The sequence below is a fragment of the Colobus angolensis genome, unplaced genomic scaffold (genome assembly GCF_000951035.1).
Source record: "Colobus angolensis palliatus isolate OR3802 unplaced genomic scaffold, Cang.pa_1.0 Scaffold3, whole genome shotgun sequence".
Taxonomy (NCBI): Eukaryota; Metazoa; Chordata; class Mammalia; order Primates; family Cercopithecidae; genus Colobus; species Colobus angolensis.
The window spans coordinates 20,865,902-20,886,698 of record NW_012116265.1 but is presented as its reverse complement, the minus strand read 5'-3'; the positions used below and the strand labels follow the sequence as shown (position 1 = coordinate 20,886,698).

The 20,797-nt window shown below is 47.5% G+C and overlaps 2 protein-coding genes across 8 annotated transcripts in view; one reads left to right on the top strand and one right to left on the bottom strand.

Moving 5' to 3' along the window:
• The window catches only part of PAPLN (papilin, proteoglycan-like sulfated glycoprotein), a 36,808-nt gene extending 26,113 nt beyond the window's left edge, over positions 1–10,695 (top strand). The window contains exons 18-24 of the mRNA XM_011949614.1: positions 215–339; positions 592–730; positions 1,355–1,492; positions 2,484–2,611; positions 2,706–2,814; positions 4,533–4,699; positions 8,559–10,695. Of these exons, the coding sequence (XP_011805004.1) occupies positions 215–339; positions 592–730; positions 1,355–1,492; positions 2,484–2,611; positions 2,706–2,814; positions 4,533–4,699; positions 8,559–8,728 (976 nt within the window). The 3' untranslated portion in view covers positions 8,729–10,695. The remainder of the gene's footprint in view (positions 1–214; positions 340–591; positions 731–1,354; positions 1,493–2,483; positions 2,612–2,705; positions 2,815–4,532; positions 4,700–8,558) is intronic.
• A 581-nt stretch (positions 10,696–11,276) lies between these two features.
• The window catches only part of NUMB (numb homolog (Drosophila)), a 205,435-nt gene continuing 195,914 nt past the window's right edge, over positions 11,277–20,797 (bottom strand). For 4 of the 7 annotated variants that reach the window (XM_011949606.1, XM_011949608.1, XM_011949609.1 and 1 more), the window contains 4 exons: positions 19,986–20,279; positions 18,283–18,429; positions 15,263–15,409; positions 11,277–13,358 (listed from right to left, as the gene is read on the bottom strand). In XM_011949606.1, the coding sequence (XP_011804996.1) occupies positions 12,643–13,358; positions 15,263–15,409; positions 18,283–18,429; positions 19,986–20,279 (1,304 nt within the window). In that variant the 3' untranslated portion in view covers positions 11,277–12,642. The remainder of the gene's footprint in view (positions 13,359–15,262; positions 15,410–18,282; positions 18,430–19,985; positions 20,280–20,797) is intronic. The other 3 variants (XM_011949610.1, XM_011949613.1, XM_011949611.1) reach the window with 1 other exon arrangement.

The following is a 20,797-nucleotide window of genomic DNA, read 5'->3' as shown; positions in this document are numbered from 1 at the left end:
TCCACCCCCTCTGACAGGTGTGTGTGTGACAGCTCCTGCACCTCCTCTGACAGGTGTGTGTGACAGCCTCCCCTGAAGCATTCCCCAGGCTTGCTTGGGGTGGGAGGGTGCCCTGTGGACTCTGATCTCCTCTGGCAGGAGCACTGAGGCTGAGGGAAGACTCTGTTGACTTTGGGAGCCCAGAGCTCATGTCCCCCCACACCACCCCACTCAGGCACAGGCTGCAGTCCGACGGCTCCCTGATCATCTACCCCCTGCAGGCAGAGGACGAGGGCACCTACAGCTGTGGCAGCACCCGGCCAGGCCACAACTCCCAGAAGATCCAGCTTCGCATCATAGGTCTCTGTCCCCACCCCATCCACCAGTGCATTCTCAGGGGCCCGAGTGGGAAGGCCAGGATGGGGCGCCTACGCGAGGGCTGCCTCACGCTAGAGGGACCCAGGGTGTCTCCCTGAGTCAATTCCTCCTGCTGGCAGGGATCACCCTGTAGCCCTCATTTCTCCGTAAGTCCCTGCTGGTCTCATGGCCCACCCTCCCTTCTACTCCCTTTTCCCCACAGCTCACACCTTGTTTCTCCTGGCCTCATGACAGGGAATGACATGGCCGTGCTGTCTGAGGCTGAGCTGAGCCGCATCCCTCAGCCCAGGGACCCAGGTCAGGACTTTGGCCAAGCGGGGGCTGCTGGGGCCCTGGGGGCCATCCCCTATTCACACACACAGCCTGCAAACAGGTAAGAACTCTTGCCCTCCCCCATGCCAGGGCCAGGGCCGGGGGTCTCAGTGGGTGAGGAGGGGAAGGTCTGCTGTGACCAGGCCTTGCTGGCCCCTGCTCAGGGCTCTGGGAGGCCAGGCCTAGAAAAACAGGGTTCCCAGAGCTGGGCCTCTTGAGGAGGAAGCTTTTGGGAATGGTTCCACAGGCTCAGGACTCAGGAACTGAGGAAGGGAAGGGCACACAGAGCTAGAGGGCCTGAGCCGGCTTCTTTGGGGAGCATCTTGAGCTGGCCTTGGGGAGTGGTTCAGTTTACAGGGGGGATGTGGAGGACCGGAGGGGGTGCCCAACTCAGAGACCTAGTGGCAAGTGTGCGGGGTGGGGGGTGACAGATGGGGATCCTGGCTGGTGGCTGTGTCTGGCCAGCCATGGTGGACGGGCAGGGAGTGGTGGTGGTGGGGAGGCAGCTTTAGACTTCACCCCAGGTAGTTACTGAGTTTCCTAACCAGAACAAGGCAGGGGATTTTAGGAAGCTGAATCTGGCTGGAGAGGGAGAAGGGGCCACCAGGCTTGTGCAGAGGTCCCCATGGGAGTGGGCGGGGGCAGCGGCAAGGGCGCCTCATGCTGTGGGCTGCTTGTTTGGCAGGCTGCGTTTGGACCAGAACCAGCCCCGGGTGCTGGATGCCAGTCCAGGTCAGCGGATCCGGATGACCTGCCGTGCCGAAGGCTTCCCGCCCCCAGCCATTGAGTGGCAGAGAGATGGGCAGCCTGTCTCTTCTCCCAGGTTTATTTGACTCCTCTCCCCTTCCTCCTATTCTGCCTCCAGCCCCACCTTATCCTGTGGAGGCCACCGGGGAAGGGAGCTGCTGGGCATCGTCATGGCCAGTTCTCAGCCGGACTCCAGGGCCTTTCCAGACATGGAGCAGCTGGGCAAAGGGCTCCTTGGGTTGGCTAACATTTGAGTCTCTGGGCCTTTCCAGAATGTGGTTAGTGGACAGAAATAAGAGGCCAGTTAACAGAGGTGATGGTGGAAGGAGGAGATGGAGTCAGAACACATTCCCAGCTGTAATCATAATCGCTACCCTTTACTGAGCAGGCACTGAGTGTGAGGCTTGTTCTCTATCACGTGACCTGCAAAAAAAGGCCTATTGATCAGGTGCTGTTTTTCCCCCATTTTACACACAGAAGCTTAACATCACACAGCTTATAAGCAGCAGAACCAGTATTTGAGCCCACTAAATGAGTATAGCAAAAACTAGAAACCCAAATCGAACTTTTGTTTCAGAAAACTTGAAATGGTTTATATTGCGAAGCTTAAAAGCCAGACATTTTCGGCCGGGCGCAGTGGCTCACACCTGTAATCCCAGCACTTTGGGAGGCTGAGATGGGTGGATCATGAGGTCAGGAGTTCAAGACCAGCCTGGCCAAGATGCTGAAACCCCATCTCTACTAAAAATACAAAAATAGCCAGGCGTGGTGGCACATGCCTGTAATCCCAGCTACTCGGGAGGCTGAGGCAGAATTGCTTGAACTCGGGTGGCAGAGGTTGCAGTGAACCGAGATCGCACCACTGAAAGCGCCAGCAGCTGTAGGTGTAAAGTCTGAGGCCAAATGGTCCTTCCATCAGACCCCACCGAACACTAGGGGATGCTTAGCCTCTCACCAGGGACCTGGAAGACCTTGTGTTCCCTCCCTGACCCCATGCTCGAGGGACAGAGCTGGAGGAGAGGGGAGGCTCCTTGGGCTGGAGCCAACTGGCTGTACTTGGTCCCCAGACACCAGCTGCAGCCTGATGGCTCCCTGGTCATCAGCCGAGTGGCTGTGGAAGATGGTGGCTTCTACACCTGTGTCGCTTTCAACGGGCGGGACCGAGACCAGCGATGGGTCCAGCTCAGAGTTCTGGGTAAAGTGGCAGTCCTGAGTGGCCTTTGAGGTCAGGTGGCATGGGTAGGGCAGGATCTTCATAGTGGCTGACAATGACTTGTCCTTGTGCCTAGGGGAGCTGACAATCTCAGGACTGCCCCCTACTGTGACAGTGGCAGAAGGTGACACTGCCAGGCTGTTGTGTGTGGTAGCAGGAGAAAGTGTGAACATTCGGTGGTCCAGGTAAAGGCTCTACTCCAAGCCGTCCCCACCCCCAGACCTTCACAATCTCCGGTGTGGATGTCTGCCTTTCTGCCAGGGATGTCACTGTCACCATTGCTTCCATTCCGGCTTCCAGGCCTGGTGCCAGGGGACAGGGCTGCAGCGCCCTCATCCCACAGAGCAAAGCTCTGTAGAGCCACTGACTCTGCTGGTTGGGCTACACTAGGGTTTCCTAACCTCAACACCACTGACAGTTTGGAGCTGGTAAGTTTTGGTTGCTGAGGTCTGTCCTGTGCTTTGCAGGATGCTTAGCAGCATCCAGGGCATCTACCCACTAGATGCCAGGAGCACCCTCCCCAAAGTCATGACAGTAAAGAATGTCTCCAGACCCACTGCCAAATGTCCCCTCGTGGCAAATTCTCTCCTGGGGCTGTGAACCATTGGACTACACTCAGCTTTGGGGATTTCAGTGGTCTTTTACCCCAAATCAATCGGTTTTATATTTGTGCATTCATTTAGTAGACATTTTTTGCCCCCTCCCTCCCTGTAATGTGTCAGGACTAGGCTAGGTTCTGGGAATCCTGGGGTCACCTGAGCCCCAGGGTACTCCCGGGCAGATGGCCCAGCATCCCAGGAGCTCCAGATGTGTTTTGCTGTAAGTGCCCTCTGTGCACAGAGGAGTGTCAAGGAAGGGGGGGCCAGGAAATGACTCTGGCTGCACTGTAATAGCTAAGGATGGCAGAGGATGTTCTTGGTAAAGGAAGCAGCAAATGCCAAAGGTGGACACTGAGAGAGGACACCAGGATGGGAACCGGCCAATGCACTGGCCAGGAGAGGTGATGGGGTTGCAGAGGGCATCTGTGTCTTGTGTGGCCTCGAGCCCAGGGAAGGCAGTGGGAGCTGCTAGAGGTTTCCCCACTGGTATGCTCAGTCCAGCCGTCCCCTGATCAGCTTGTCAGGCCTGCTTCTCCACGTTGGCCTCTCCTGGATCTTTCCAGCAGCAAACATGCATAGAACTCCCCTCTTCACAACCACCTTCCATTGAGCCTCTATGTCCCTGCAGACCCTATGCTGACATAGTGTCCCCTATACAGCTGTCCATATTGATTGCCTCTGCCTGTTCATCTCCCTACTCACTTCTCAGGGCCTGCAGTGGGGCCACACATTGGCCCCTGCTCCAGGACACTGTCCTGGCTAAGGTCACGGCCTGTCTCCCTAACTCCACTGGACACCTTGCAGTCTTTACGTGACCTGTAGTGTTGTTCTGCTTGCCGTATGCTGCTCCTTGAAATTCTCCCTTCCCTTGGCTCCAGGAACCACTGTCTTCTGATGTGCCTCACGGCCTGTCCTTGGTTTCTTCCTGTGTGACTTGGATCACCTCATAGACATGCACTTCGCTGAGTCAGTGCGATGCTGACACACTATCTGGGTCTGGACTCTTGAGCTCCACACTTCAAATCTGAGGCCTCCAGCTATCTCACAGGCACCTCAAATTTGAAATAGCAGAAAATAACCTCATCATTCACCCCAGCCTTGGATCACCCAAGGTTGGAGGGGCACCACCATCACCCGCTTAAGCCAGAAACCTTGGTCATTTTTTATTTCTCCCTCTCCTCCACCTCTTTGCCCTCAAGGGATGGGAATGGTTGACTCTAGAATGGCCTTTGATTACCTCTTCCCTCTGTCTCCCAGGCCTCCAGAGGCCCTTGATAGCTCTCCCAGTGTCCTCTCTCCTCCAGGAATGGGCTACCTGTGCAGGCTGACGGCCACCGTGTCCACCAGTCCCCAGATGGCACGCTGCTCATCTACAACTTGCGGGTCAGGGATGAGGGCTCCTACACATGCAGCGCCTACCAGGGGAGTCAGGCAGTCAGCCGCAGCACCGAGGTGAAGGTGGTCTCACCAGGTAGGAAAGGTCTATATCCAGGGATGGGAAGGGCATTCCCCTGTATATTTACTGGTTCTCGAGGGCTGGTTCTGCAGTCTGAGGGACTCTGGTTTGAATCCTGGCTCACCCTGCCAGTTGCTGGTAGTGTGACTTGGGACAAGGGGCTTACCTTCCTGAGCCTCATTTTCCTCCTCTCTACAGTGGGACTGCTCTACCACCTGAGAGGGTTGTAATGGAGATGAAGGAAATGATGCTCTGCTGGGCCCCTGGAGATAACTTAATAGACATTAATGCATGCAGTACATTCAGACTCACCGATTTTGAGACATATGACTGCCTGGAATTTCATTATAAAACTTAAAACTTAAGTTTTAAACCACTTAAAATCTGTCCACTGTAATCAGGGTGGCAAAAAGGTGGTTCTGTGACTGAAAAGTGCCTTTATGGCCATTTGACCATATAACCCAGAAAGGAAAAGGCAGGGATTCTCACCACCATCTTACAAACGAGACAGGTGTGCAGAGAGCCTAAGTGGTGTTTCCACTGGTCCCACAGCAAATGAGGCCCACCTGGGACTAGAGCTCACGTCTTTTGACTCCCCATGTTTTTTTTTCCCCCACAAAATTACTATACTTGTACCTAAGTGGCCTCTTACTTGCATCATTTGATATTTGATATTGTAGCCTTACCTCCTCTAGCTACTACTCTATCATACTTCAACAAATCCAAGAAAAAAATACTGCCAATGAAATGACACAATTCTGATACCATCAGTTAGGATGCAGACCAACTTGAGAGATGTGAAAATAAGTCCATATCAGAACTGATGAAACAGACTGTGGCTCAGTGTTCATACTTAGAAGAGATATGTTCAAATAAGCAAGAGGGAAAGGGGGAAAGGGCTTTGCTCACCCCCCCAGCCTGTGCTTCCTTGTGTCCTTGGTTTTTGTTCACTGAGGGACTGAAGACAGAATGGTACCTCGGGCCAAGCTGCCAGTTCTCACAGGCCTGATATAGACCTTGGTGGAGTATGCCAGGCTCAGAGGTGCCAGGGCCCTTCCTGCCTGGTCTTCTGGGCATTCTTGACAATCAGGGCTGTAGCGCCATGCCAGGAGCACGGCTACACTAAGGGGCAGGCCTGGCTGCCTCCTGGCTGCCAGGCTGAGGATGGAGACTGGCCAGTACTAGAAGTTGAATGTCTGTGGCTGAAATGTTGCTTTGTGAGTGGGACTGACTTGTTGGCTTCCTGTCTATGATCTCTTTAGGCAGCAATTGGGACTCGCCTCCCCAGGGCCCCAGCTCAGTGCTTGGCATCACTAGGTGCTAGTGTTGTGGCAGGAAATGGTACCCAGCGGCTTCTCACTTGTTGCTTGGCGAGCGGGAGGGAGGGTTACAGGGTTCCTTCCTGCTGCTTCGCCAGCCCACCTCCTTGACCTCTGTCCCGAGCCTCGCTCGGCCCACGGTCTTGCTCCGCCCACTCGGCCCGGCAGGCTGTGCCCCGCTGCCCGTGGCGGCTCCGCGCTGGGTGCTGACGTATAGACAAGAACAGGGTGGAGCCCGAAAACTCGGAGATGCCAGCAACGGCGGAGCCCCAAGGGGGTGTTACAGGGGCAAATGTTCCCGCCGCTCGCAGCTTGGTGAACGGGAGCGTTACAGCCCGTTCTTCCCTCCATTCCCTCCTGCTTGCTGAGCTACAAAAGCCGCAACACTCAGATACTTGGTGACTAAGTGCCTGCCTGCACAATGATGGAGTAACCTTGGCGGAAGCACCACACTCCAGGGACTACTTTTCACCTGTATCATGTCCAGAAAATTGACCTTGTCTACATAATAACCAAATCAAGGCTCTAAGACAAAGCAAAATGCAGATTTTTCACATCTTTTCACATATTTTCACATCTCTCAAGTTGGTCTGCATCCTAATTGATGGTTTCAGAATTGTGTCATTTCATTGGCAGTGTTTTTCTCTTGGTACAAAAATAATGCATCTTACAGGCAATTTGGATTTGTTGAAGTATTCACAGTGAGAGAACTGTTAAGAGGATTTAGACATTATGTTTGCGATTAGCTCCAGATGGGATTATATGGAAAAAAAAAAAAAAGAGAGAAACTTGCCTGATACCTGGTCACCAAGCTGAAATGACCTGAGATGTGTGTCCCAGGTGAGACAGACATGGCCTCAGTCTGGCCACTCTCCTCTGGTCCTCTGCTGGCTGCTCTCACCTGTTCATTTTTTGTTGGGTCACACGACGTGAGGCTGCCTAACCCTGCCCTGCTCGTGGTTGGGTGGCACATTGAATTTCAGTGTTAGCACCAGGGTAGGAGGCCTTGGGGTAGATAGGCTGAGGTAAAAGGGACACAGCTCTACTGGGAGGACTTCTCAACATCGCTGTGAAGTAGGTGCTATTATTAGTCCCATTTCACAGATGAAGAAATGTGCATAAAGGGCTTAAGCAACTTGCCCAGAGTTACCCAGCTGGCAAGTGGCAGAGCCCAGATTGAGCCCAGGCAGTCTGGGTCCAGAGCTGGTGTGCTTAATCACTATGCTGAGTTCCCTCTATGACAGGTCTTGGGCTGTACCAGCTCAGACAGAGTTGATACCAAAGATACAGATTTTTAGAAACAATATGCATTAATGGCTTTGTTATCTATGTAAACTTAGGTAGGTAATATTCTGGTTCTACCAATATACCAAACCTTTGTAAGGTTGTTTGCTGCTAGGTACAGTCTTTTAGCAGTATTTTGTGAGGAAACAAGGGGAGAGAGGAGAAAGATAAGCTTTCTCTGGCTGCCTGAGGTCTGACTTCAGGGAAGGTACTGCTCTGGTCTAAGTCAGCTGAGTTTTAAGAACTCCTTCCAGAAGAGAGATGAAGCAGTAGAATGAAACTTTTTTTTTTTTTTTTTTTGAGACAGTCTTGCTCTGTCACCCAGGCTGGAGTGCAGTGGTGTGGTCTCAGCTCACTGCAACCTCTGCCTCTGGGGTTCAAGCAATTCTTTTGCCTCAGCCTCCCGAGTAGCTGGGAATACAGGGGTACACCACCATGCCTGGCTAATTTTTGCATTTTTAGTAGAGATGGGGTTGTTTCACCATATTGACCAGGGTGGTCTCAGACTCCTGACCTTGTGATCTGCCCGCCTTGGCCTCGCAAAGTGCTGGGATTACAGGCATGAGCCATCACACCCAGCTGAATGAAACCCTTAATAGAGAGTTATGAGATACAGATGTTCCTAGTAAATTCAGAAGGAGATAAAATAAGGGCTTTGTTCTCAGTATAGTATTAGAGCCACCGTTAAAAGGACTGTTTTCCTATTACCTTGTCTAATATGCATTGCTTCCTCTGGGGAAAGTGAAAGACTGGAATGATGAGGACCCAGGTGACTAAGATAAGCGGGTGATATTGAAGGGACAGAACTTTGATGGTTGGAGGAACCCAGCAGAGAAAGGGAAAAGACAACAGAGCTCTTGCTAACTCAAAATTTTACTTGGGGCTGATCCTACCTGCTCTCCCAATCCAGAGGCCAAACCAGTTGTCATTTAGTAATTCAGTTCTCAAAAGTAAGGAGTTAACTTCAAGAGATGTTTAATCATCCAGTCAATAAATATTTGGGAGTCTGGGAAGAGCTGTTCACTGGGCTGAGGCCACAAATAATAACGGGAGGACCACTGCATGTTGAAGTGAGGTCAACAAACAGGTAGAAATCATCATCCCTCAGAGTTTGTACGTATGGTTGTTAAAAGGTTACAGGGTAAGTGCACTTCATTTTGAATCTGGCAGTTACAATGCTGTGTTCCTTTGAGGAAATGAAATGGCAGGTGAGAATTTTCAGCATACACAGAGCTTCCTCACCACCTTCTCTTTCCCCCGTTGGTCTGCAGCGCCCACTGCCCAGCCCAGGGACCCTGGCAGGGAGTGCATCGACCAGCCAGAGCTGGCCAACTGTGATTTGATCCTACAGGCCCAGCTCTGTGGCAACGAGTATTACTCCAGCTTCTGCTGTGCCAGCTGTTCACGTTTCCAGCCTCATGCTCAGCCCATCTGGCAGTAGGGATGAAGGCTAGTTCCAGCCCCAGTCCAAAATAAGTTCAGAGCTGGGGAGAAAGGAAGATGGACTCTTGGCTTCCTCTCTCTGGCTGGCAAAGGGAGTTATCTTCTGGAATACACTGGCTCTTTAAAAAACCCACCCAGTATTTAGCCTCAACAGTAGCCAGTACCAGCTTCCCTCTAGCCTTCAGCAGTGTTTACATCTCTGACATAACCACAGGCTGCTGTTGTCAAGAAGAGCAATCTGTTTGGATAAGAATAACCTTTACTTTATAGCTTCCCTTTATAATTTCTGTTACACAGGAATAGTTCAATGCATTTGTTTGTTTTTTGAGACTGAGTTTCACTCTCGTTGCCCAGGCTGGAGTGCAATGGCGCAATCTCAGCTCACTGCAACCTCCGCCTCCTGGATTCGTGATTCACCTATGTCAGCCTTCTGAGTAGCTAGGATTACAGATGCCTACCACCACGCCTGGGTAATTTTTGTGTTTTTAGTAGAGATGGGGTTTCATCATGTTGGCCAGGGTGGTCTCGAACTTCTGACCTCAGATGATCTGCCCACCTCAGCCTCCCAAAGTGCTGGGATTACAGGCATGAGCCACCATGCCCAGCCATCAGTGCATTTATTTTTTTAATTATTATTTTTTTTTTTGAGACAGAATTTCGCTCTTCTTGCCCAGGCTGGAATACAGTGGTGCGATCTTGGCTCACCGCAACCTCTGCTTCCTGGGTTCAAGAGATTCTCCTGCCTCAGCCTCCCGAGTAGCTGGGATTACAGGCATGTGCCACTATGCCTGGCTAATTTTGTATTTTTAGTAGAGGTGGGGGTTTCTCCATGTTGGTCAGGCTGGTCTTGAACTCCTGACCTCAGGTGATCCACCCGTCTCGGCCTCCCAAAGTGCTGGGATTACAGGCATGAGCCACTGTGCCCAGCCCATCAGTGTGTTTTAAAGTTAGCTGTCAGGGCTCCACTTAATTTAAAGCTGGACAGGGAGATGTGTAATGATTTCAAAGTTAACACCTGTTTTTTAAGGGGCATGCTAACTCCTGCTGTATCAGGGAAGTATTGTGTGCTAGAACCAGCCGTGGTTCATTGCTCTAGTCTCTCTCACCCTTCTAGGCAGTGCCTCAGTCAGCTCTAATCCGGTGCAGGGGGTTAACAGCATAACCCTTGTTGGCAAAATGGAATAGACGTAAGACCTCAAACAGGGATTTCTGATGAAACAGCAGCAGTTAGCACTGTTATCTGAGCACGAAAGAACTGGAAAAGCTCCTTACATCATCGAGATGTTGAACCTTGAAGCCCTCCTGAGGCCAGCATGCAAATCTGGCTGTGAAGGTTCATCTGCACCTGTATAAAGCTGACCAGCCTGCTCTGTACAGTGACAATGAGGAGCCCCTCTCTTCCTTAAGTAGGGATCTGTGAAGCAAAATGTTTGCTGCCAGAGAAAAATCAGATTGTCATTAAAAACAGCATTAGCAGGATGAGGATACGAATGGGGAAGGGTGGTGGGCAATGCAGTAACAGGGAAATGGTTTCAGAAATGGTTTGAGTTGGAAGACAACATTCTTCATCTCTCAGGACCTCTAATTCCTTGATGCTAAAACAAGAAGCATGGATTCTATGAGCTTCCAAGTCCCTTTCCACTTTAACCGTCTACAAATTTTCCAGAGGACTGCCTAGTAGCAAAGGTTATTCCTGGACACAGGAAAGACAGCCATCAGAGGGACCAAAGCTCTGGTGGGTGACTTTTATTACCAACACACTGGCTGGAAAAGGGACAAACCACATCATGGGTGAGTGATACTTCTCAGTCTACTACTCATTCAACAAAGGAAATGTGGGCTGGGGCAGAGGTCTTTTTTCATTTAATACTGGAAAAATACTGAAGAGCATCCATGTTCACTTATGGCTGGTTTTGCTATAGAAATTGGAAAATAAAGGCCACTTTCTTGGACTCCCCAGTTTAATTAAACCAGAATTTGGCCTATTGGTATAAACACGTCAGAAGGTAAGTTTGAGGTTAACTAGCAGCTAACTAGTTCTAATAGAACCAGTCAGAATAGTGGGCTAAGATTAGAGGTAAAACTCATTCTAGGCCAGTGGTTCTCAACTTTCTACCATATCCAAAACACAGCCTGGGGGGGCCCCCCTGCCCCACTAAAATTTTGATTTAATTGGTCTGGAATATAGGCCAGGCGTTAGGATTTTAAAACAGTATCCTCAGGTGATTCTATTGCATAGCCCAGGTTGAGAAGCACTGCCCCAGTCCTGGGGTGGCGCTGAGACTCTGCATGTCTAACCAGCTCCTAGGTGAAGTCCATGCTGCTGTTCCAGAGCACACTTTGAGCAGCAAGAATCTGACTTTAGGGATACACTCAGGATTAACTTAAAGTATGAATGAAAATATGAATCTTAAGGGTATTTTTCTAGTCACTAAACTAGGGATTTGCAGCAGCGGTAGAATGGAGAGAGAGTAAGACCATAAGAATGAAAAGTAAATTCATTTACTAATAAAGGAAAGGGGAAAGAATAGCCCTTCATGGGCAAAAGCTTCTACTACGAACATTTATTTTTGTTAAAGCAGATTATAAATTTTCATCAGTACAAATATATATAACTTACATTTGATTGTAAGGCCAACGTTCAAAAGTAAAAATGAGATGAGCTCTCTTATTGTTATCCGAGGTCAAGAGGCTGCAACTGTCAAGGGGATGTTCTCACCGAAAGGGGGTTTGGGAGAAGAGGACACACACAAAGCTAATAAAACCAGAATCCCCATCCCCACAAAACTCATGGGAACAAAATTTAAAGGATAAAACAAAACCCACCAAGACCCATATTACAAACCAATATGGTAACCTGTGTTCCCTTCTATGGTATGATTATGTCATGTTACCTTAGTGTTAAAGGATTAACATAAGGAAACTGCAGCAATATATAAAAGATACATTCTCTATAGAGCATATTTAGATTGATTCCATTAAAATAATGACATTAGAATTCCATCCTAGGTTTAAAACCAGGACAATACTGCTTTTCCTTTATTTAAAAAAAACTACAACCTAATGACTGTATTGGTCATAAGCATGATTGTTGTTGCAATGTGCTACTTACAATGAAGGACAGAAAACAAGCTAGGGATCCTGTCTGCAGCTTCCAGCCTTTCCTCTTTTATTTCAGTAGGCATCAATGATAAATCAATCTTATATACAATTTCTTACAACTAACCCCTTTACCTTTGGCAAGATTACTTACAACTCATACAACTTTTTAATATCTGAGAACTATTTAAAATATTCTAAATGCATAAAAATAAAGATTTTGGCTTTTGATATATATAATATTTATTCTGTTACTCAAAATGGAAGCTCAACTTCTCCCCCAAAATATAGCTCTGCTGGGCAGTTGCTGATATGCCCTCCTGGGAATTCTGGCAGCATAGCCTGCCTCGCTCTCCCCTAGCCTGAGCACAAACCACCCTGTTCTTTCTTGATCTCTAATACAGGCCACTACTGACAGGAGGCAGGTGAATGGCCTGAAAAACAAAGGGAGACTGCTTTGCTTCCTGTTGTGTTTTATAGTTCAGTAAATGTGCTTTGAATATAGATTCTTGTTCAGATACTTTGCCTCTCTGTTGCCAGAGATTTGTAAGGGGATGAGGGAAGAGGGAGTACAGAAAGCAACATTTCCTTGACTTCTTTAGCCTAATTGCAAGGCAGCTTTTCTCTAGGAATGCTTTTTCCCACATCTTTCAAAATCACCCCTCACAGTACTCTGGGCCTGGACTTGTTCCTTGGGACCTTTGGGATTAGTGAAAAGAGTACTAATCAGGAGACAAAGTCTGTTTTGCTCCTTTGACCTCTATCCCCTGCTCCCTGTCTGGTATGGACAAGATACATAGCCATAGGGATTGCTTAAAGTTCAATTTCAAACGTCTTCTGTAAGTCACTGGAGAAAGGGTTGGTAGGGGAGGGATTAGTACGCTGCTTGGACTTGTTTTCTAATGCAGCCCACTGGGCTTCAAAAGGATCCACCGGGCAGCTGCCTGTAGGAACCTCTGTATGCTTGTCTGCTGAGGCCAACCTGCCATCATCTACACCATTGAAAGCTGCAGAACCGTTGAGGTGCTGAGCAGGAGGCTTAAAGAAGGGACTGGTGGTAGCACTGCTTGCCTCGTAGTGAGGGAATGTCTGCTGCCTGACCAGGCTGGGTGACTGATGGGGGTGGGCAGCCTGAGGGTGGCCTGCAGTGCCAAATACGTTGGCCACCATCTGGGAGGGAGTGATGCCCACCACAGGCACATTAGGGACTGGATAGGGCATTCCATTGGCCACAGGATAGGACTGGGCAGGGACAAAGGCTGGCTGCAGGGCTGGGACCACACCCACTGGCACAGGCTGAGAGGTGAGGAATGCATTCCCTTGGAAAGGTGGTGCTGGCTGGGAGATGGCAGTGGGTGGAGGAGGCTGGAGAACTGGCTGCAGAGGAGCAGCTGATGCCTGGGGCTGCTGAGCCCGGACGCTCTTAGACACCTCTTCTAACCATCGGTCGGCCTCAGAGGGAGTACGTCTGTGACCGGCCTGGAAGAGACCTGGAGAGGCAGCACCAGAAGATTGACCCCACTCGGTCCCTGGAACCAACAAGATGAGAGAGAAAAGAATCAGTTAGGGGTATCTTTCCTCACCTTATTTGAATGATCCTAACATGTACAACATGTCACCCCAATGGGACGTTTGTGGTTTTGATAGGTAGGAGGAAAGTCTGTTACCAGCTGGGCTTTTGTGGTAGGACGAAGAAAACCTGTCAAGACCATGCTGCTGTGTCAGCCACACTGAAGTACTGTCTAGATATGGCTCAAATGCATTAAACCAAGGCAGCTGACTGATGTCAGAAACCCCTCCCTGCTGGTATGGCTCATCCACAATACAGAAACTAGCTGGTTGTGGTGGCTCGCACCTGTAATCTCGGCTCCTTGTGAGGTTGAGGTAGGAGGACTACTTGAGCCCAAGAGTTCGAGGCTGCAGCGAGCTATGACTGTGCCACTGCACTCTGGCCTGGGCAACACAGTGAGCACTCTGTCTTTTTTTAAAAAAAAAAAAAAAAAGCCAGGCGCGCCGAGGTGGGCGGATAACCTGAGGTCAAGAGATCGAGACTATCTTGGCCAACATGATGAAACCCCGTCTCTACTAAAAATACAAAAATTAGCTGGGCGTGGTGATATGTATCTGTAGTCCTAGCTACTCAGGAGGCTGAGGCAAGAGAATTGCTTGAACCTGAGAGGCAGAGGGTGCAGTGAACCGAGATACGCCAGCCTGGTGACAGAGCAAGACTCTGTCTCAGAAAACGAACAAAAAAACCTAGCTTGCAAATCCTCTAAAGGGCCCAAGGCAATTCATCTTCTGCTCTAACAGAGCAAAAAGAAAATAACCAGTGACCTGGTCATATCTTGCTGGCCCCTGCCTGGCTTCCAGAAATACGTTGTCTTTGTGGTGAACTGCCTTTATTACTATGTTAAAACCTTTTGAGGCCAGGCGTGGTGGCTCACACCTATAATCCCAGCACTTTTAGAGGCCAAGGCGGGTGGATCACGAGGTCAGGAGTTCAAAACCAGCCTGGCCAACATGGTGAAACCCCATTTCTGCTAAAAGTACAAAAATTAGTTGGGCATGGTGGGATGCACCTGTAGTCCCAGCTACTCGGGAGGCTGAGGCAGGAGAGTTGCTTGAACCCTAGAGATGGAGGTTGCAGTGAGCCAAGATCGTGTCACTGCACTCCAGCCTGGGTGACAGAACAAAACTCTATCTCCAAAAAAAAAAAAAATTTTTGGTTATAATTAATGTTTTTTACAGAAAAACTAGAAGGCACAAAAAAGCAAAAATGAAGTGCTTTTTGTAACACTTTTTGTAGGCCTCCTATTGTAGGAGGCAGGGCCTCCTCTTTCTACAGGCATGTCTGCACATCACCAAACCCAGTGATGGATTTTCTGAGGTGGGGCCCTGGAATCTGCTTTTTTTCTTTTTTTGAGACAGAGTATTGCTCTGGCGCCCAGGCTGGAGTGCAGTGGCGCAATCTTGGCTTACCGCAACCTCCGTCTCCTGGGTTCAAGCGATTCTCCTGCCTCAGCCTCAAGTAGCTGGGACTAGACTATACGTGCATGCCACCACGCCTGGCTAAATAGAGACAGGGTTTCACCATGTTGGCCAGGATGGTCTCAATCTCCTGACCTCATGATCCACCCACCTTGGCCTCCCAAAGTGCTGGGATTATAGGCATGAGTCACCACGCCTAGCCGGAATCTGTATTTTATAAAAGCTCTGTGGATGGTTTGGTTCCACAGTCCTAATGACTATCAGTCTGATCTCTTTTGTTCTCCTTCACCATCCTTTCTTATGTAAGTAGCTTATCTCCAGGAGGGAACATAGGTTTCCTGAAAGGATTCCTCCCTAGTTCCCACTCAGCTAACTGGCTGAGTTTTAGAACCAGGGTCACTTATCTGATCCCAGAAATCCTCAACACCATCTATGGCCACCTTACCCGAACATGTGGCTGCAATTTCCTTGTTAGCAGCATCAGGGGCATGGGCCCAAGGGTTGGTTTCACGCACAGGCATTGCTACGGGTGCTAGAGCAGTATGGGCTGGCTTAGCAGCAAGCACATGGAAGGCTGAGTCAGTGCCATTAGCTACAATGGGAGCAGACAACATCAATGGAGTTAATTCATGCAGGGTGTACAAGTGATCCCTTGGAGCTGCGTCAGTCAAGTGAATGTACAATACTGGTGGAATGGAGAGAGAGAAGAGTTGATGTTTGGGAAAACCATGATATCTTGGATTGGATGTACATACTATTAGGCAAAGAAGGAATTAGAGGCTGTAATTTTTAAATGGTTGTATAGTAAAGTCAAATGACTGTCCTAGGAAAATATGTGCATGGGGAGAGGGGAAATGAAACCTACAACAACAATTTCAAATTAAGGTGAACAGAGCTGCTCTGTCTTAGGAGTAGCAAAAAATATCTAACGATTCTAAATATAGCTTAGCCTTTGGCATAATGAAGTAGGTACAGCATTTCCCTCTTCACTTTTCCAAAAGGTCAAATTATGTTAACAATAATACTGGTTAAAAATAGGCCAGGCGTGGTGGCTCACACCTGTAATTCCAGCACTTTGGGAGGCTGAGGTGGGTGGATCACCTGAGGTCAGGAGTTCGAGACCAGCCTGGCTAGCATGGCGAAACCCCGTCTCTACTAAAAATACAAAAATTAGCTGGGCGTGGCGGCGTGCACTTGTAATCCTAGCTACTAGGGAGGCTGAGGCAGGAGAATTGCTTGAACCTGGGAGGCAGAGGTTGCAATGAACCGGGATCATACCACTGCACTCCAGCCTGGGCAACAGAGTAAGACTCCATCTCAAAAAAAAAAAAAAATTACTCCTTGTTTCCTTTTCAAAAGTTAAAATGTGTACATGATTCATTACTATGTGCTAGTCATTAAGCTAATATTTTACATGCATCATTTCATTTAATTCTCTCTCGAAAACCCCATGAGTCTGGTATTATCCCCCTATTACAGATGAGAAATCAAAGTTGGTATGTTTTCATTTGCTCGATAAATTTGTAATTTGCTACAGAATTAATTTCAACTTTTTACAAAGATGTTTTTCCCCCCTGTGATGTTTACAATATCACAAAGTACCTACTATTCTTTCCTCATCTCCCCTTATTAAAATCTGCAAATGCTTGTTCCTTTTATTCCAGATATCTATATTAGTTTCTACTCCTTAGCCCAACTCCCAATAACATTTAGTATGGTGTAGACAAGCACCTTCCCCTGACCTACAATATAATTATGTCCTTTTTAGGACTGGACAGACATGCCTATGGTGTTGGTACTATATATATATATTTGAGATGGGGTCTTGCTCTTGTCACCCAGGCTGGAGTGCAATGATCTCGGCTCACTGCAACCTCTGGCTCCCAGGTTCAAGCGATTCTCCTGCCTCAGCCTCCTGAGTAGCTGAGATTACAGGTGCCTGCCACCACACCCAGCTAACTTTTGTATTTTCAGTAGAGACGGGGTTTCATCATGTTGGCTAGGCTGGTCTTGAACTCCTGACCTCCGGTGATCTGCCTGCCTCAGCCTCCCAAAGTGTTGGGATTATAGGCGTGAGCCACTGCGCCTGGCCGGTGTTGGTACTATTTACCTAGGGTTTGTCTAAAAGACTGCCTTTGCTTTTTTGTTGGTAAAAAAAATTTTTTTTCACCTAGAAACTGGGAGCCCTTCAAAGGCAGGGAAAGGAAACTGAAATATTCAATTGTGTGCACTTAGTGCCTTGTAGGCAGGCAGAATCAGCAGAATGTAATGGGTACTATATTCAGGAAGACCTGAGTTTAAATCCTGTCTGTATGATCTGGGCAATTTACTTATTCTCTCTGAGCCTCTTTTTTTTTTTTTTTCATCTGTAACACCTACCTCACAGGGTTGTTGTGGGGATTAAATGAAATAATGCATGAATACCTACCACAATGTGGCAAGCAATGTGTACGTGCTCAATAAATTGTGCCTATTATTACTGGTATTATAAATGTTTGTTAGATGACATGAAAAGTCATTTGGTATACATGACTATGAAGGTTTATTAAAAAGAAAAAGAAAAAGACCCTTGGAGGAAAAGCATGCAGTTCTTCCAGTAGAAACAGGGCACTATCTCCGGAGTAAAACTTTCTCTGAGCTCTCTTTTGAAAGAAACGGAGAAACAGCAATTATAGCAGCTGAAATTCTACAAGTCTATAATTTAAGTTACATAAATTCTTTGCTGACCTCCAAGTCAATATCCACTATTTAGTATCTCTGAAAACAACTTTTAACTCTTCAATGGCACAAACGCAAATTTTAAGATACTTGTTATAGAAGATGAACTACAGAGCTCAAAGGAGTGCCTTTTTCTTTATAAGCCTCTCTGACAGGGCAGAGACTAGGTGAGTCCAGGGCTTCTCAACCTTGGCACCACTGACGTTTGGGATGGATAACCCTTTGTTGTGGGTGCTGTCCTGTACACTAAAGGACGTTTAGTGGCATTCTTGGCCTCTAACCACATGCCATTAACACCCCCCCCCCGACTTGTAAAGCCCCAAAATGTCTCCAGACAGTGAATGACAAATTTTGCCCCTGATTGAGAACCACTAAACTAAAGAAAGCATAACCTTTGAACCAATTCTGATGACTACTGCTTTTGGGAAACTGGCTGGGTATGCTGATCCTTAACAGTCAAGTGGGAAATAAAGTAGCAGGTTGGGACTATAGAAATTTCTTATAGAATGGGGTGAAAGATGGGCACATGCAGAATGACAAACACAGACATCTTAGAAAACAGGAAGGGGAACAAAGCACAAAGACATTGTTGAATAGAGAAATCAATGAATCTAAGACATCAAATAGAGAAATTAATGGGTCTGATCAGGTGTTGGGAAGCTCAGGATGCCAACTTACAGTTAGTGAGCAGTGTACTAAAAGTACTGGTTGTAAAGAGAACAGCTGAGCAGGTCAGAGGGCACCAACCTTGGAAGGTAGGAGATTGTGGTGCCACCACTGTCACTGGTTTGGTCATCGGAGCAGATGAGAAGGGGTCCTCAGGTGTGCTGAAGGCATTGGTGATCTGTGAGCACAGGGAGCTGATGCTCTCTGCCTCCCCTTCTACCTCTGGCACTGCAAGACAAACAGAAAATGGCTCCAGACACAAAAATGGAATAATCCTGAAATTTGACAGTATGATGCAAGCTGGCATTTCATACAGTATCTCTTGTTTATGGAAAAAAAGGCTCAATTAACTGTACGGCAGGGCTACAAAACCAGTTTCAAAAAATTTACTGGCCACAATTTCATTGGCTTTTCAGATGGGAAAGTATAAAATGTCAACAATTAATGTACTAAGGCACATCTTCCTCCCTTATTTCTTCATTTCCTCCTCTTATAACACTGTTGGGAATCTGTCCTTTTTGTGCCAAGATGTTTAGCTAGCCAGATCTTTCTAGAAGACATATGCAACCTGTATGCCTTCCAACACGTTCTCAAGGCTGTGATCTGAATTAGGTTCTGGAGCCTTTAGTAATTCTGTCAGGAAAATGCGTTAAAGTCTGGGACACTAGTGGATGCTTAGTGCTTTTCTCTGTAACAACTATGATAATGTCATCAATCTCATTTTTCTCCATAGTCTCTAGTACTAAGCATATGATCTATGATAACATGAAAAAGTGAGCAGAGGTGTAGGACGCTAGGGCCTTTAATCTTAATACCGACTCTAGGATACTTTAGTATCACTAAAGAAGCTAATTATGTGCTAAAGCTCTGTTTGCTCATCTGTAAAGAGAATAATAGTTTTTATTCCCTGTCTGCCCTAGAAGGAGACTGAGCTGAAATGAGGTACCTCAGCTGAGAGCTGAAAAGACCCTCTGTAATCATCTAGTCCAACTATTCTTTAGGCCTAGTTTCATCTGTCAGATGAACTTAACTCTGTACTTTTATACCATCAGTAGGAATGGCCTATTGAGACAGCTTCCTCATATTCTGTTATAGCAATGGCTTGACATGTCTCAGAGCGAGGTAAAATAGAGCCCAACAAAAGCACTGACCAGATCTAATACTTTAGCTACAGATTTTATGATGAGGATAGACCTATAGGGGCTGGCATAGCTGTACAGAGGCCACACGAAGGCCTGTGGGACAGTTCTGAAAGGTAATGAATATTTGTGAACAAGTCCACTGTGATGAACAACAGATCTTAGATGTACACGAGACACCTGTCTAGAGTTTCCTCCCTATGGAGCCAACCAGCCAGAAGGACAATGAGCACATATCCATTTCTTCCGCTGGTAATGCTATGTGTTTCTAAGGCCTCTTTAATTAATTCCCTGCTGGGTCCCAAATGGCAGAATAAGAATAGAAACTTGAGACCCTTGATGTTTGGAAGCAGGTTGGCTGAGAGGCAGTGAATGCTCTTACATCGAGACAAACCACAAATCTTGAGGCTTAGGCTAGAAATTCCACAATGGCTCTGATGCCTGTTTGTTGAAAAGAAATTATGGATTCACATCCCCCTCCGTGGACCTTAGTTTTCCCACTATAGGAAATGACAAAAGATACAACTATCAACCAACCTCAGGGAAAGAGGAATGCCTAGTTTAATGGGATTAGTGTCTTCATGGGAAGTGATGAGAATGCTTCAGTGCTCGAGTACCCAGTGAGTCAGGTAGATGCTACATTACCTGCATTTTTAATGGGGAAATCAGTCTTCCTTTGCATAGTGGAAGGCAACTCATTGATGCGTAGGGATAGTTGGCGTTTAAAGGGTGACATCTTCTGGCTAAGAGCAGGAAATCCTCGGAAAGAGCCTTGGCGAGCAAGCTGTTCAATTGGAGCATGCCGGCGTGGGATGGCATGAGGATTGTTCATCTCCAGAGAGGTCGTGGCATCAGAAGTAGGAGAGGTGGGAGAGGATGGGGATGGAGCAGTGTTGCCAGGGGCCACTGATGAACCAACGACTATCTTATCTGTTTCAGCTCAAGAAAATAAAGAGAATGAAGACCTTAGCAATGTCTTCAAATAATTTGAGTTTACAGAGCTGACAAATGTGAAAGCCCTCTAGGTCCTTTTACCCATTTCCTTAATGTCTCTTAAAAGATAAGTTAGAAGTAGGGTTCAGATCCATTTTTCAGACAGATAAAAGGCTTAGTAACGTACTATATATCACATAGCATATCTACTAAGAAATGTTAGATCTTTTATTCTCATTCAGTGATTTATAAATTAAGACTGTGAACAAGATCTTAAAAACTCAGTTCCTATGAATTCCTAATATGTGGTCTTTTAAAGAATGATTCATGATTTTCAATGCTTGTGTGTTAGGGGAGGAGAACTTTGGGAACTGCAGCATTAGAAAGGTCTAAATAAGCATAAGTTTAACCATGTATCTTTGATTAGGTGTCAAAGAATGTCATACGTAACAGTCTTTATTTATTTACTGTTTGAGATGGAGTTTCGCTCTTTTTGCCCAGGCTGGAGTGCAGTGGCATGATCT